Source organism: Stomoxys calcitrans, chromosome 1 (genome assembly GCF_963082655.1).
Source record: "Stomoxys calcitrans chromosome 1, idStoCalc2.1, whole genome shotgun sequence".
In the NCBI taxonomy this organism is placed as follows: Eukaryota; Metazoa; Arthropoda; class Insecta; order Diptera; family Muscidae; genus Stomoxys; species Stomoxys calcitrans.
Window position 1 is genome coordinate 43,488,622 of NC_081552.1, and position 18,133 is coordinate 43,506,754.

An 18,133-nucleotide genomic window follows, 5' to 3' on the forward strand; every position below is an offset into this window, starting at 1 on the left:
TGTCCCAAATTTCAGCAAAATCGGATAATTAATGTAGCTTTTATGGGCCTAAGACCCTAAATCGGAGGATCGGTCTATATGGCAGCTATACCCAAATCTGAACCGATCTGAGCCGTATTGACGGAGGACGTCGAAGGGCCTAACACAACTCACTGTCCCGAATTTCAGCAAAATCCGATAATAAATGTGGCTTTTATGGGCCTAAGACCCCAAATCGGAGGATCGGTCGATATGGCAGCTATATCAAAATCTAAACCGATCTGAGCCATATTGACGAAAGATGTCGAAGGGCCTAAGACAACTCACTGTCCCAAATTTCAGCAAAATCGGATAATAAATGTGGCTTTTATGGGCCTAAGACCCTAAATTGATGGATCGGTCTATATGGCAGCTATATCCAAATCTGGACCGATCTGGGTCAAATTGACGAAGGATGTCGAAGGGTCTAACACAACTCACTTTTCCAAATTTCAACAAAATCGAATAATAAATGTGGCCTTTATTGGCCTAAGACCCTAAATCGGCGGATCGGTCTATATGGGGGCTATATCAAGATATAGTCCGATGTAGCCCATCTTCGAACTTAACCTGCTTATGGATAAAAAAAGAACCTGTGCTCAATATCTCTATTTTTGAAGACTGTAGCGTGATTTCAACAGACAGACGGACAGACGGACGGACATGTCTAGATCGTCTTAGATTTTTACGCTGATCAAGAATATATATACTTTATAGGGTCGGAAATGGATATTTCGATGTGTTACAAACGGAATGACAAAATGAATATACCCCCATCCGTCGGTGGATACCGAATTTGATATCCAAATTCTGAGGCCAATGGCAACATGGGGTTCAAATAAATGATATATAGATATATGAGAATAGAGCACGTTGCTGATATATTTTCAGGGCTAAGTGTTTGGGAAACCACCCCATAAACTTTATGTTTTGATGTTCTAAGTCGATCTAGCCATGTTCTTCCGTCTGTCCTTCTGTCTGCCGAAATCACGATTGAGGACAAACAAATAAAGCTACCCACTTAAAACTTTACAAAGATACTTCTTATTAATGCAGGTCATTGGATTGCAAATGGACCATATCGGTTCAGATTTGGATATGGCCCCATATATGTCAAACCATATATTTGACTTGGCGAGCCCTTGCAATGCTTCTGGCTGATCTTCACCCCAAAATATACAATTCTGCTTATTTACGTGCGCATTGAGCCAAAATTAAGCTTTGTCGTATTTTGATATTAAAATTTAATAATTTGATAGCGTTGTTCATTTGTACGACGATTCATGGTTAAATCGTAGACCAAACTGAAGATGTTTGACTGGGAAACAAAACACGAAACGTGCGTGGACGATTTAAACCAGTATTGTCAAAAAGATAAAAGCTGAATAATCAACCTTAATGTGCAGTAGTTCGACAAAGGGCAAGTGTGCGAGACCGGCCACATGTCACCTTGCCGCGGAGTATTCCCTTCTGGCATGCTCGTCCGCCCTTTCATTCTCCCAGAACACCAACGTGTACGGGAACCCAGAACAACACAACGTCGTGCGCCAGAAGCCCGATCAGGGCCCCCAAACACTTCACCCCGTACTGCATCCTGAACGGTCTTGAATTCAAGGCTTTGAGGGCCGTCTTACTGTCCACATATATCCTGAGTTTTAAAGGTAGTCGGCCCTTCCTCTGGATCACCTTTGCGATCAACGTAATGGCACAGGTCTCTGCCTGAAAGACCGTATCCTTGGCGGTAGTCTTACTGGCATACCGATGCCGAGTGTCTCTGAGTAGACCCCAGTCCCATCCCTGACTCCATCATGGAGAGGTCAGTGAAGACCGAGGTCCCATCCAACTAAAAAACATAGCAAATATATATATAAATCAATCACGACAAAATGGGACTCAAATGAAAGGTATTTAAGATTAGAAAGCGTATCTGATATCTAATTGTCGGACTAAATGTATGGGGCAATATGGGGCTCAAACGAAAGATCTTTAGAAGTAAAGCACAAATCTGATACCCCACTCCCATAACACCACCCAAATAGGAAGTATTTGCTGACCAATGCAATATGAGGCTCAAATAAGAGGTTTTTAGAGTAGAACACGAATAGTCATAGTTTTTAGGCCCTATACCCCAAACCGGACATATTTGCTGGTTTTTGCAATAAGGGATTTAAATGAATGGTATTTGAGATTAGAACAAGTAAGAAGGCGTTAAGTTCGGCCGGGCCGAACTTTGGATACCCACCACCTCGGATATATATGTGAACCACCTTTCCTCAAAATCCGGTGCAAAACTCATACCTTATGCCCCATAGCAGCTATGTTCCGATTTGGACCAGATACTAATAAGTAAAAGTTATTGTTCAATTGTATATAACAAAATATTGTTCTTTTTAGTAGTTATATCTAAAAATAAACCGATCTGAACTAAAGGGTGATTTTTTTGAGGTTAGGATTTTCATGCATTAGTATTTGACAGATCACGTGGGATTTCAGACATGGTGTCAAAGAGAAAGATGCTCAGTATGCTTTGACATTTCATAATGAATAGACTTACTAACGAGCAACGCTTGCAAATCATTGAATTTTATTACCAAAATCAGTGTTCGGTTCGAAATGTGTTCATTCACCGTAACGTTGCGTCCAACAGCATCTTTGAAAAAATACGGTCCAATGATTCCACCAGCGTACAAACCACACCAAACAGTGCATTTTTCGGGATGCATGGGCAGTTCTTGAACGGCTTCTGGTTGCTCTTCACTCCAAATGCGGCAATTTTGCTTATTTACGTAGCCATTCAACCAGAAATGAGCCTCATCGCTGAACAAAATTTGTCAAAATTTGAACACATTTCGAACCGAACACTGATTTTGGTAATAAAATTCAATGATTTGCAATCGTTGCTCGTTAGTAAGTCTATTCATGATGAAATGTCAAAGCATACTGAGCATCTTTCTCTTTGACACCATGTCTGAAATCCCACGTGATCTGTCAAATACTAATGCATGAAAATCCTAACCTCAAAAAAATCACCCTTTATATACCACACGGATGTCGAAAAGCATAACATAAGTCAGTGTGTCAAACTTCAGTGCAATAGGATTAAAAATGCCCCTTTTATAGGGCCAAGACTTTAAATCGAGAGATCGGTTTATATGGCAGCTATATGCAAATCTTGATCGATCTAGACCAACTTGCAAAAATATGTGGAGGGGCTTAACTTAACTTTTTGTCCCAAATTTCGGCAACATCGGACAATAAATGCGCTTTTTGTGGCCCCAAAACCTAAAACCGAGAGATCGGTCTATATGGCCACTATATCCAAATGTGGACCGATCTGAGCCATATTGACGAACGATGTCGAAGGGCCTAACATAACTCGTTGTCCCAAATTTCAGCAAAATCGGATAATTAATGTAGCTTTTATGGGCCTAAGACCCTAAATCGGAGGATCGGTCTATATGGCAGCTATACCCAAATCTGAACCGATCTGAGCCGTATTGACGGAGGACGTCGAAGGGCCTAACACAACTCACTGTCCCGAATTTCAGCAAAATCCGATAATAAATGTGGCTTTTATGGGCCTAAGACCCCAAATCGGAGGATCGGTCGATATGGCAGCTATATCAAAATCTAAACCGATCTGAGCCATATTGACGAAAGATGTCGAAGGGCCTAAGACAACTCACTGTCCCAAATTTCAGCAAAATCGGATAATAAATGTGGCTTTTATGGGCCTAAGACCCTAAATTGATGGATCGGTCTATATGGCAGCTATATCCAAATCTGGACCGATCTGGGTCAAATTGACGAAGGATGTCGAAGGGTCTAACACAACTCACTTTTCCAAATTTCAACAAAATCGAATAATAAATGTGGCCTTTATTGGCCTAAGACCCTAAATCGGCGGATCGGTCTATATGGGGGCTATATCAAGATATAGTCCGATGTAGCCCATCTTCGAACTTAACCTGCTTATGGATAAAAAAAGAACCTGTGCTCAATATCTCTATTTTTGAAGACTGTAGCGTGATTTCAACAGACAGACGGACAGACGGACGGACATGTCTAGATCGTCTTAGATTTTTACGCTGATCAAGAATATATATACTTTATAGGGTCGGAAATGGATATTTCGATGTGTTACAAACGGAATGACAAAATGAATATACCCCCATCCGTCGGTGGATACCGAATTTGATATCCAAATTCTGAGGCCAATGGCAACATGGGGTTCAAATAAATGATATATAGATATATGAGAATAGAGCACGTTGCTGATATATTTTCAGGGCTAAGTGTTTGGGAAACCACCCCATAAACTTTATGTTTTGATGTTCTAAGTCGATCTAGCCATGTTCTTCCGTCTGTCCTTCTGTCTGCCGAAATCACGATTGAGGACAAACAAATAAAGCTACCCACTTAAAACTTTACAAAGATACTTCTTATTAATGCAGGTCATTGGATTGCAAATGGACCATATCGGTTCAGATTTGGATATGGCCCCATATATGTCAAACCATATATTTGACTTGGCGAGCCCTTGCAATGCTTCTGGCTGATCTTCACCCCAAAATATACAATTCTGCTTATTTACGTGCGCATTGAGCCAAAATTAAGCTTTGTCGTATTTTGATATTAAAATTTAATAATTTGATAGCGTTGTTCATTTGTACGACGATTCATGGTTAAATCGTAGACCAAACTGAAGATGTTTGACTGGGAAACAAAACACGAAACGTGCGTGGACGATTTAAACCAGTATTGTCAAAAAGATAAAAGCTGAATAATCAACCTTAATGTGCAGTAGTTCGACAAAGGGCAAGTGTGCGAGACCGGCCACATGTCACCTTGCCGCGGAGTATTCCCTTCAGGCATGCTCGTCCGCCCTTTCATTCTCCCAGAACACCAACGTGTACGGGAACCCAGAACAACACAACGTCGTGCGCCAGAAGCCCGATCAGGGCCCCCAAACACTTCACCCCGTACTGCATCCTGAACGGTCTTGAATTCAAGGCTTTGAGGGCCGTCTTACTGTCCACATATATCCTGAGTTTTAAAGGTAGTCGGCCCTTCCTCTGGATCACCTTTGCGATCAACGTAATGGCACAGGTCTCTGCCTGAAAGACCGTATCCTTGGCGGTAGTCTTACTGGCATACCGATGCCGAGTGTCTCTGAGTAGACCCCAGTCCCATCCCTGACTCCATCATGGAGAGGTCAGTGAAGACCGAGGTCCCATCCAACTAAAAAACATAGCATCCTCCTCTACCTACTCCTCCCTTCCGGGAAAGCGAATACGAAACAACATCTTTCGAATCGGACACGGCGACAGGTGGTCTGAGATCCACCTCTGCCTACCCCCTACATCCATGATATTCAGAATGGAGCAGTGGCTGTGTCCGCCTTCTCTCAGCATGACATATCCCCTCAGCCTAAGCGCTCCCTTAGCATCACAGTCCCGAATATAGACCTCCACAAGTTGTATATTCAGCATCGCCTCCAGACCCACGTGCAACGTGGACCCTATGGCCCCCGTGATCCCAACGCAGGCCAATCTCTGTACCTTTTGAAGTTCCCTGGGTCTTCCTTCCTTCCCTCATACCAATGCTCCATATGTCATCACTGATCTCACAATGGCCATCTACACCCAGTCTGTCATCTTCGCCAAAGAGGTGAGAGGCCTCGTCTATAAAAAGGATAACATTTCCATTGTAATGAAATGTTCATGAGCAAATTTGCATTTTTGGCTGAATCCCCACTTCCTACTAAGTATCCTTCTGCAGGAGTAGTAGACACTCATCCCCTTTCGACATCTTTCCTCCGTATACCTTGTGCCTTGGTATTTTGCCTTCTTTGTCATTTGCAGAGTGGTCCCGTCCAAAGACGGGCATCTAAAATCTGGAATCTTATATCTCCGAGTGAAAAGCAATGGGTTGGCCATTTCTCGTAGCCCATCTCGATGGCCACCAATCTAGCTGATCGACGACAGAAATCTGCCTCGAATTAATAGAACGATGTTACCTGCCGTCTCTGATCTCAATGTGATTTCGTTTATCACTAGGTTCCAGGGAATCGGCGAAAACATCCCTCAATGGGGCGTTCCCCTTATCACCCGCCTTCTGTCATATTTTCTACCACATCTACAATAAAAATCCTGCCGCAAAGCATGTTATCTCCACGACTCTATCTCCATGTTATTAAATGCTCCCTCAATATCGAGGAAGGCCGACATAGTGTACTCCTTATAGTGGAGAGACATCTCAAGCGTTCGAACCATTTCATTCATTAGTATTTGGCCCCAGACATTCTTCTTCGATACGCCAACATCGGTCCATATTTATATACGCAACTCGCGAATCAGGTTCATGGATCCGTGAATGAGGCATTTATTATCCGGTTTCCCTGAAATTTGGCAGAATGAGTAAAGTTAGGCCTCTCGACATTCGTACCGAGTATGGTATCGATCGGACTATATGTGTATATAGCTGCCATTAAATTTTCCGATTTAAGATCTTGGGTCCATAAAAGGTGAATTTATTAACCCCTCGTGATTCGTACGGAGTATAGACAAACACGGGCTTATTGTGGATATTGCTGCCACATACAACGATGTAGTGATTTAAGTCCTTAGGCCCATAAAAGCAGCGTTTATTACCCGATTTCGCTGAAACTTGGCTCAGTGAGCTATGTAAGGCTTTTCGACATCAGTGTTCAATATGGCCCGGATTGGTCTGTATTTGGATATAGCTGCCGTACTAGCCGATCTCCCGATTTAAGCTCTTGAGCCCATAAAAAGGCGCATTTATTATCCGACTTCGCTGAAATTTGGCACAGTGAGTTATATTCTACATCCATACCCTATATGGTTTAGAGCGATCTATATTTGCATATAGCTGCTATATGTACCGATCTCTTGATTTAAGTCCTCAGACCCATAAAAGCAGCGTTTATTACCCGATTTCGCTGAAATTTGGCTACGATAGACTCTTCGTCAACCTTGTTCAATATGGCCTTGATCGGTCATTATTTTGATATGCAAATTTTGCAATTGTCCATGAACTTTCCTTTAAGGTACAGGGTAAAACTTCTCCCTTGTCAATGAGTGCTGTCCGATTCCAGTTTTAAGCTCAGTGATAACGGGACCTCCTTTTTATAGCCAAGTACGGATTGCCGCCGAGAACGGATTGCCGCAGTGCGAAGCCTCTTTAGGGAAAAGTTTTAACATTGCATATCGCCAGCTTTTGGAGGAAGACCCAAACGATCATAGGTGGACATAGCAACCTCTGGACCTCGATGACCTGCATCTTGGACATTGAGTTGTATTAGACCACTCGACGTCTATGCCGAGTTTGGTCCAAATCGGACCACATTTCGATATATTTGCTATGGGTTCATAAATTACACATTTTTTACCGTATTTTGATCGAAGATGTTTAATATATATCCGAATTGTTGAGCATCCGAAATTTGTTCCGACCGAATTTTCTATGTATTACCGTAGGATCTAAAATATACATTCTGTTAGTAACACCCCGAAATATTGATCCGCGGCCCCATACAAATGTAAATTTTGCCCATGAACATGCCACTATGGAACAGGGGCAATCTTTTCACCTATCATTGAGTGCAGTCCGATTTAAGTTTAAGCTTAATGATAAGCGGCCTCCTTTTTATAGCCGAGTCCGAACGGCGTCCCACAGTGCAATAGCTCTTTGGAGAGAAGTTTTACATGGCATATTACCTCACAAATGTTGCCAGCATTAGGAGGGGAAAGCCACCGCTGAAAATTTGTTCTGATGGTCTCGCCAGGATTCGAACACAGGCGTTCAGCATCATAGGCGGACATGATAACCTCCGCGCTACGGTGGCCTCCATTCGCGACCCCATAAAGTTTACAAATTCTTGATCGTCTTTACATTCTAGGTCATTCTAACCATGTTTGTCCGCCCGTATTTTTGTTCAAATCGCGATAGCTGTCGAAGGAATAAAACTATCCGCAGAGACTTATTATCGATGTAGGTCGTTGGGGATTGCAAATGGGTCATATTGATTCCGATTTGGATATAGCCCCTAGAGGCTTACATTTTCGTCCAATTTGGGTCATGTTTGGCCCAAAGACTTCTGTTCTGACGAACAGCATCTATATCAAAAATATGATCTTAACCGGCCTATAAATGGATATGGCCTCCATATGAACCCATCCCCAGTTTTGACTTCTTGACCTGATGCACCCCAAGGACTACTACTATAAATACAGCTGTTCTTACTTCCAGCATCCGTGTCAAGTATGATCTGATTCGGCCTATAAACGGATATAGCCCCACACGTTTGCATATACTCACGATTTTCCATTTGTATACCCTCCACCAAAGGGTGGGGGGTATTCTAATTTCGTCATTCCGTTTGTAACACCTCGAAATATGCATCTTAGACCCCATAAAGTATATAAATTCTTGATCATCATGACATTTCTTCCGATTTGGCTGAAATTATGGATGTGGTGGTTTGGTATCACATCCGACAACTGTGCCAAGTATAGTCTATATCAGTCCATAAGCTGATATAGCCGCCATATAAACCGATCTCCCGAATAGACTTCTTTAGGCTCTAGAGGGCGCAATTCTTTGGCCGTAATTTTGCATGAAGTGTTTTATTTTGACTTCCAATAACTGTGTTAAGTATGGTCGAGATCAGTCTATATCCTGATATAGCCGCCATATAAACCGATCTTTCGATTAGACTTCTTGGGCTTCTAGAGGGCGAAATTCTTATCCAATATGGTTGAAATTTTTCATATGTCCTTTTGGAATGACTGACATATAAACCGATCTCCCAGTTTGACTTTTTGAGTCTCTGGAGGGCGCAATTATTACTCGATTTAACTGATATTTTGGAGGTGGTGTTTTTCTATGGTTGGTGTTTTTCTATTGGAAAAAATCATTTAACTTAGCACACTTTTACTTGTTTTTCTTGTTCATTTGGAACAGAGTGTTTTTTCGTCCATTAGTGACTTCTTTGAAGCAAATTTAAAATGTGAGGATTCGCACTTTTTTCTTTGGAATGGCAGTTTCTTCCCTTCTAAGTGGTTTCCTTTGAGTCTGAACATATGAGTCCAACGTATAACAATAATTACTTTCGGCAAATTTTTAAACCGACTTTTTTCACCTGTATATGTGTTTTTTTAACAGCAGAAGGTAAAAAATAAAAATAAATAATAATTTTTTGTTTTTTTTTCCTCAATTTTGATTTCAGCTAATCTCTGCCATCTTTTACTCTTGGCCTCAACCTTAATACTGACACAGGCATCCACGGTTAATAGAAACGCTTTATCCTTGTGTTATGATAAAGCTGATGACACCCTTCTACAAATCCCTGATTCCTGTACCTCTTACATTCACTGCTTGCATGAAAATCCCATAACTGTTTATTGCTCCAATGGATGGGGCTTTAGCATGCAAGCGAAAGGTTGCGTCCAATATTCCCAATCGGATTGTGCCAAAAACCCCGCACAGGATAAATCGATTCAACCTTTGAACAATTGGGAGATTTTTCAACCATTTGATGACAACTCCAACATAGACTGGACAGTGTGTACTTCTCTTCCAAATGGAGCTACACTTCCTGCGCCTGGTAATTGCCAGTATTATATCTATTGTTTGGCCCATGTACCTTTGCAGGTACCATGTCTTTTTAATATGGGCTACAGTACAGCTGTGGAAGGTTGTGTAAAATATGATGAATCTGATTGTGTGCTGACAGCCACTAGCACCACAGCAGTAGATATGACCACAACTACAACGACTACTACAACAACAAAGCGTATGACCACACCTATACCATTTGCCGAAACAACTCTGGCCACATGTGACAATGAAAAACGTCCTCAGAATCAGCAGGCCTGCGCTGGACAAGCCTTTGGCGCACTAGTGCCCTATCCAGGAGATTGTTCCAAATTTTTAGTTTGTAATTGTGAATATCCCACTGTTAAGCAATGTGCGGGTGGTACCTGGTTTGACGATACCATCAAAACTTGCAATTATCCACAGGCTGTGGATTGTCCGTGGAGTGGTGGAAGTACAACTAGCGAGAAACCAACCACCAACACCACCACCACAGATAGACCCATTACCACACCAACGGTTACCACAACGGATATACCAACAACAACGCAAACTCCCATTACCACCCTCATTCCCAGTTCAACAACAACCGATTCGGGTAATGAATGGGGCCAGAACTGTGAACCGCCAGAAGGTATGAAGGCGGATATTTGTTTAAATTATAACAATGGTTTTCTCCTTCGGTATCCCTATAATTGTAATGCTTACATAAACTGTACCAATGGATGTCCCGTTATGAATTATTGCATGCCGGACAAGGTGTTTAATGCCATGCTAAAGATATGCGATACACCAGAAACGGCCCATTGCGAAGAGTTGCCAATACCGACGACGACTGAACCACCACCGACTAGCACAACGGAGGAACCAACCACTACGACGGAAGAACCTACCACCACAACGGAGGAACCAACCACAACGACGGAAGAACCTACCACCACAACCGAGGAACCTACCACCACGACCGAAGAACCCACAACTACGACCGAAGAACCAACAACTACGACCGAAAAACCCACCACTACCACGGAAGAACCTACCACCACAACGGAGGAACCAACCACAACGACGGAAGAACCCACCACAACAACCGAAGAACCCACCACAACAACCGAAGAACCCACCACAACAACCGAGAAACCCACCACAACAACCGAAGAACCCAACACAACAACCGAAGAACCCACCACAACAACCAAAGAACTCACCACAACAACAGAAGAACCCACCACCACTCCCAAAATCTGCACCTATCCTGCTGGCATTGAAAACAACTTTTGCGAGAATGTCCCAGATGGCTCACTGCTCCCCTACCCCTATAATTGCACCCTCTTTATAGAATGTCTTGGCGAATGCCCCTATTTGGATAGCTGTGGCCCCAACAAGGCTTTCAATGTACACCTGGGCATATGTGATGAAGCCAACGATATAGATTGCAAAGAGATTCCCTTCCCCACCCCAGGTACTCCTACGCCCTCAACCACAACTCCGGTTAGCACTGAGACTGAACCTCAACCCACCAGTACCAGCACTGATCATCCATTTACCACCACGCTTCCACCTGAGGTGAATCCCAATATGTGCGCTGGTCAAAGCGATTATACCGTCTATCCCTATGAAGGAAATTGTGGTGAATATTTGGTGTGCATGAACGAAAAGGTTGAGCTGAGGCAATGTCCCAATGGTTGGCTTTTTAATCCCGAACTTATGATGTGTGATGAGGCAGGCGAAGAGGTTTGCTACACAGGACCCGGCACCACCACTACAGTTGTACCTTCAACTCCAGGCATCTATGAGTCCTGCATGGGCCAGCCTAAAGGCACCACCTTCCCTGATCCTCAGGAATGTACTTCCTACTACTATTGTCTGGACGATGGTCACTTCTATATACTGCGTTGTCCCGCTAACAATTTTTATGACCCCTACACAGGCAATTGTGGTCCAGAGGTATCACCAACAGCCTGCCAACAGCCCATTACAACTGCCAGCACCACCCCGGCCACTACTTTAAGCCCTGCCGAGAAATGTGTAAATGAAGAGCTGGGCACTACTTTCCCCTACGAAAAGAATTGCCAGCAATATATCATGTGCACGGCCAATGGAGGCTTTGTCATACTCAATTGCCCGGGCAATAATTACTATTATCCCGATTCGGGCACTTGTGGCCCCAGTTCAGATCCCTACATATGTCTGGGCGGAACAACTACTACAACGGTGGCCACAACCAGCACCACCCAGATATCCACCACCACAACCAAGCAAACCACAACCACTACGTCAAGTCCCACAATGGCCCCACCGGAAAATGGCATTTGTGGCAACTATACCAATGGTGAGCTCATAGAGTATCCTGATAATTGTCTCAAGTACATCAGCTGTGTACGTCCCATACCCATTGGCTTCTTTTGCCCCAACAATTTGTATTTCGATGTTGAGCAACAGGCTTGTGTGGCACAACCTCCACATGGTGGATGTTCTGAAATGCCCTCTAATGGGACAACCTTGGCCCCACCCACTAACATATGCCAGGGTCAGGAGGCAGGTGTTAGCCAAACCTATCCCGGCGATTGCCAGATGTACTATGAGTGTCTGGGAGATGGCAACTATATGTTGCAAGTCTGTATCGAAGGAGAGTATTTTGATCCCTTGCAAGGAAGCTGCTCATCAGAGGTAGGCGTGGACTATTGCAAGCATGATTTTGATACCACTACCCCTAGCACCACCACGACATCTACAACTTCGAGACCCGTAGGCGGAATTTGTTATCAAAAACCCGATGGTTATAAGGTGCCCTATCCCGATGACTGCATTAAGTATATAGTCTGTGCGACACCCATTCCCACGGCCTATTATTGTCCCAGTGGACTACAATTCAGTACCAGCGCCCAGGAATGTGTGGAGCCCATAGATTCGGATTGTGGTGTAATATCGACCACCACCGAGCAAACTTCACCTTCGCCCACTATGCCCTGGAATGAGTGCACGGGGCTGCCAGACTTCACCCTACTGCCCTACGAGGAAAATTGTGCCATGTTCATTGTATGCATTAAGAATTTGGTGCACTTTGCCTATTGTGACACAGGAGAATATTTTGATGTAGCCTTGGGAACTTGCAGCAAAACAGCCAATTCCAACTCCTGTATCTACGATAACTCCACCACCACCACCACCGAGTTGCCCATCACTACTACCACGAAGAGCACTACGATCACTACTACCATTGCCACCACCACCAGGGATCCCAATTTAGGACCTTGTGATGGCATGCCAGATGGCACCAAGGTTCCCTATCCGGATAATTGTAATAAATACATAGTATGTCAAAATCCCATATCCGTGGGCTATGATTGTCCCGCTGGCACAGAGTTCAGTGCCGAGAAACTAGAATGTGTAGCACCAGAATTGGCCAATTGCAGCATAAAAACTACTACTGAAGCAACGACCACCACAACAACCGAGGCCACCACGCCCAAAGAAGAGGATGTCTGTGACAATCAACCAAATGGCTCAACGCAAACCTATCCAGAGGACTGCACCAAATACTATATGTGTGTCAATGGCAAATCTAAATTGGTTTCCTGCATGCCCAATTCATATTATAATCCCTTGAGCGGCCAATGTGACAGCACCTCGGCCACCGAGTGTCAAGAGTCTTCGGCAGGATTGTGTTATGGCGAACCTGATGGTTATACCTACATCTATAGTCATGATTGCTCTAAATATTATCTATGCATAGATGGCTCCCCTTATGTTACAAAATGTCAACCCAATACCTTCTACAATCCCCAGCTGGGTGAATGTAATGCTGAGACTTCAAATACCACATGTCAGCAAGGTAGTGGAAGTACAACAGAAAGTTGGACTACTACAACGGAAGACATTACTGCGCCAAGTACAGAAAGTACGACAACAGAAAACACCACCACAGAGCGCACAACAACTGAAGTCCCTACAACAACGGAAAGTTCGACTACTACAACGGAAGTCACTACTTCGACAAGTACAGAAAGTACGACTGTAATTACGGAACCCCCAACTTCAACGACTTCAGAAACTTCCACCACAGATAGCACAACGGCTGAAGCCCCTACACCGACGACCACTGAACCACCCAGCACAATGACCACCACGGAGGAGACATCCACTTCCGTTGAACCAACCACGACAGAACCCACTACTCCTCCATCTGGCAACATATGTTGCGGCCAAGAGTCTGGAACTCGTTTACCTTATCCTGGTGATGATACCAAATATGTCATCTGTCTATATCCTGTACCGGAGGTAGCTGAGTGCCCTGCAGATAGTCTATATAATCCTACAACGCAACAATGCGAAACCCATGATGGTCTTGTGCCTATGCCCAGCTGTTCAACATTGTCCTATGGCCAGGCCATGGCGTATGTGGGCGATTGTACCAAATATTATATTTGCTTTGGTACAGAAGCCCAAGTCGCCACATGTGGCAATGGATGGTATTTCAATGCCTCATTGGGTAGCTGTGTGCCATCTCAGCTTTATGATTGTCCTTGGTAATTAAAGACTATAAAAACTAAGAAGAAGACTAAGTTTGGTGTAGTATGTGTAAAATGTTATCAAAATTGTAGATGGCAAACTTATAATAATAAAAATTTTATATTTCCTTTGAAAAATGTTATAAACATCAACAATTCTCGACATTTTTTTATCAAGTTTGACTTCTATAACCGTTTAATCCAATACCAAAACTCAGAATAGATATTCAAGCGCCTCGATATTCTGCTCTCCTTCAACACCTAGTTTCGAGGTGTCTTTATCCACTTGATCTTTTCTTCGGTGTTTGGGTCTTCCTTCACCTTCCGATTGCATCATCAGCTTCACATTCAAGTGAATTTTTAGCGTTTTATCGTATAAAGCATGGGCACCGGCAGGAAGTGTCGAGAATTTACGCAGATGTCGGTCAACATGCGTTCCTCTATCAGACGTAATCGAGCAAACGCTTCTTAACAAGTCGCCTCCGATATATATATGATCAAAACAAGACTCTAACAAGTAACAACTAAAAGCGTGCTAAGTTCGGCTGGGCCGAATCTTATATACCCTCCACCATTGATCGCATTTGTCGAGTTCTTTCCCCGGCATCTCTTCATAGGCAAAACAGGATATAAGAAAAGATTTGCCCTGCTATTAGAGCGATATCAAGATATTTTCCGGTTTGGACCACAATTAAATTATATTTTGGAGACCTGTGTAAAATGTCAGCCAATTCGAATAAGAATTGCGCCCTTTGGGGGCTCAAGATGTAAAATAGAGAGATCGATTTATATGGGAGCTGTATCGGGCTATAGACCGATTCAGACCATAATAAACACGTATGTTGATGGTCATGAGAGAATCCGTCGTACAAATTTTCAGGCAAATCGGATAATAATTGCGACCTCTAGAGGCTCAGGAATTCAAGATCCCAGATCGGTTTATATGGCAGCTATAATAGGATATTAACCGATTTGAGCCTTATTTGGCACAGTTGTTAAAAGTAAGAATAAAATACGTCATGCAAAGTTTCAGCCAAATCGGATAGGAATTGCGCCCTGTAGAAGCTCAAGAAGTCAAGTGCCCAGGTCGGTTTATATGACAACAATATCAGCTTATAGACCGAATTAAACCATACTTGGCACAGTTGTTGGATATCATAACAAAATACTTCGTGCCAAAATTCATTCAAATCGGATAAGAATTGCGCCCTCTAGAGGCTCAAGAAGTCAAGACCCAAGATCGGTTTATATGGCTGCTATATCAGGTTATGGACCGATTTCAACCATACTTGACACAGTTGTTGGATATCATAACAAAATACTTCGCGCCAAAATTCATTCCAATCGGATAAGAATTACGCCCTCTAGAGGCTCAAGAAGTCAAGACCCAAGATCGGTTTATATGGCAGCTATATCAGGTTATGGACCGATTTGAACCATACTTGTTGGATATCATAACAAAACACGTCGTGCTAAATTTCATTCCAATCGGATAAGAATTGCGCACTCTAGAGGCTCAAGAAGTCAAGACCCAAGATGGGTTTATATGGCAGCTATATCAGGTTATGGACCGATTTCAGCCATACCTGACACAGTTGTTGGATATCATAACAAAATACTTCGTGCAAAATTCATTCCGATCGGATAAGAATTGCGCACTCTAGAGGCTCAAGAAGTCAAGACCCAAGATCGGTTTATATGGCAGCTATATCAAAACATAGACCGATATGGCCCATTTACAGTACCAACCGACCTACACTAATAAGAAGTATTTGTGCAAAATTTCAAGCGGCTAGCTTTACTCCTTCGGAAGCGTGCTTTCGACAGACAGACGGACGGACGGACGGACATGGCTAGATCGACATTAAATGTCACGACGATCAAGAATATATATACTTTATGGGGTCTTAGACGAATATTTCGAGTAGTTACAAACAGAATGACGAAATTAGTATACCCCCCATCCTATGGTGGAGGGTATAAAAACGTGTTAAGTTCGGCCTGACCAAATCTTTGAAACTCACCACCATAGATTCTGCGTAAAATTAGCAACAAGTAAAAGCGTGCTAAGTTCGGCCGGGCCGAATCTTATATACCCTCCACCATGAATCGCATTTATCGAGTTCTTTTCCCGGCATCTCTTCTTAGGCAAAAAAAAGGATATAAGAAAAGATTTGCTCTGCTATTAGAGCGAGACCTGGAGACCTGTGTAAAATGTCAGCCAATTCGAATAAGAATTGCGCTCTTTGTGAGCTCAAAAAGTAAACTAGAGAGATCGATTTATATGGGAGCTGTATCGGGCTATGGACCGATTCAGACCATAATAAACACGAATGTTGACAGTCATGAAAGAATCCGTCGTACAAAATTTCAGGCAAATCGGATAATAATTGCGACCTCTAGAGGCTCAAGAAGTCAAGACACAATATCGGTTTATATGGCAGCTATATCAGGTTATGAACCGACTTGTACTTTATTTGACACAGTTGTTGAAAGTAACAATAAAAAACGTCTTGCGAAATTTCAGCCAAATTGGATAAGATTTGCGCCCTCTAGAGGCTCAAGAAGTCAAGACCCAAGATAGGTTTATATGACAGCTATATAAGGTTAAGGACCGATTTGAACCATACTTGGAACAGTTGTTGGATATCGTAACAAAACACGTCGTGCAAAATTTCATTCCAATCGGTTAAGAATTGCGCACTCTAGAGGCTCAAGAAGTCAAGACACAAGATCGGTTTATATGGCAGCTATATCGGGTTATCGACCGATTGGAACCATACTTGGCACAGTTGTTTGATATCATAACAAAACACGTCGTGCAAAATTTCATCCCCATCGAAAAAGAATTGCGCACTCTAGAGGCTCAAGAAGTCAAGACCCAAGATCGGTTTATATGGCAGCTATATCAGGTTACGAACCGATTTGAACCATACTTGACACAGTTGTTGGATACACGTCGTGCAAAATTTCATTCCAATCGGATAAGAATTGCGCACGCTAGAGGCTCAAGAAGTCAAGACCCAAGATCGGTTTATATGGCAGCTATATCAAAACATGGACCGATATGGCCCATTTACAATACCAACCGACCTACACTAATAAGAAGTATTTGTGCAAAATTTCAAGCGGCTCGCTTTACTCCTTCGGAAGTTAGCGTGCTTTCGACAGACAGACGGACGGACGGACGGACAGACGGACGGACGGACGGACAGACGGACGGACATGGCTAGATCGACATAAAATTTCACGACGATCAAGAATATATATACTTTATGGGGTCTCAGACAAATATTTCGAGTAGTTACAATCAGAATGACGAAATTAGTATACCCCCCATCTTATGGTGGAGGGTATAATAAAATTAGTTGATAGGCATAATTTTACTCTACGCACCAAATTTCTGTCAAACCAGGCAAAAAAAGCCGCTTGAAATTTTGCAGACACTTCTTATTGATGTAGGTCGTTGGAGATTGCAAATGGGCCATATCGGTTCAGATTTAGATATATCTCCTATATAAACCGATCTCCCGATTTGACATATTTAACCCCTACGGTTTGTGTAGCTCCCATATAACCCGATCTCCCTATTCTACATCATGACAACATGTAAGTCATATTTTTTGGCCGATTTAGCTGAATTTTGGACAAAGGTTTGAGTTATGGCTTCCAACATCCATGCCAAGTCTGATCTGAATCGGTTTATAAACAGATAGAGCCCCTATATAAACCGATCCCCGGATTTGACTTCTTGAGCCCTTAGAAGTATAAAGTTTCATCCGATTTGGCTAAAATTTAGTGCAAAGACTTGTGTTATGACTTCCAACACCCATGCCAAATATGATGCGAATCGGTCTATAAACAGATAGAGCCCCCATATAAACCGATCACCGGATTTGACTTCTTGAGCCTTTAGAAGCCTCAATTTTCATCCGATTTTGATGAAATTTGAAACAATGACTTGTGTTATGGCTTTCAAAATCCAT

The 18,133-nt window shown here is 42.9% G+C and overlaps 1 protein-coding gene across 1 annotated transcript in view; it reads left to right on the forward strand.

The window, feature by feature from the left end:
- The window catches only part of LOC106093796 (uncharacterized), a 142,242-nt gene that overhangs the window by 14,784 nt on the left and 109,325 nt on the right, over positions 1-18,133 (forward strand). Inside the window, exon 2 of the mRNA XM_059364926.1 lies at positions 9,269-14,165. Coding sequence (XP_059220909.1) covers positions 9,269-14,165 — 4,897 coding nt within the window. The remainder of the gene's footprint in view (positions 1-9,268; positions 14,166-18,133) is intronic.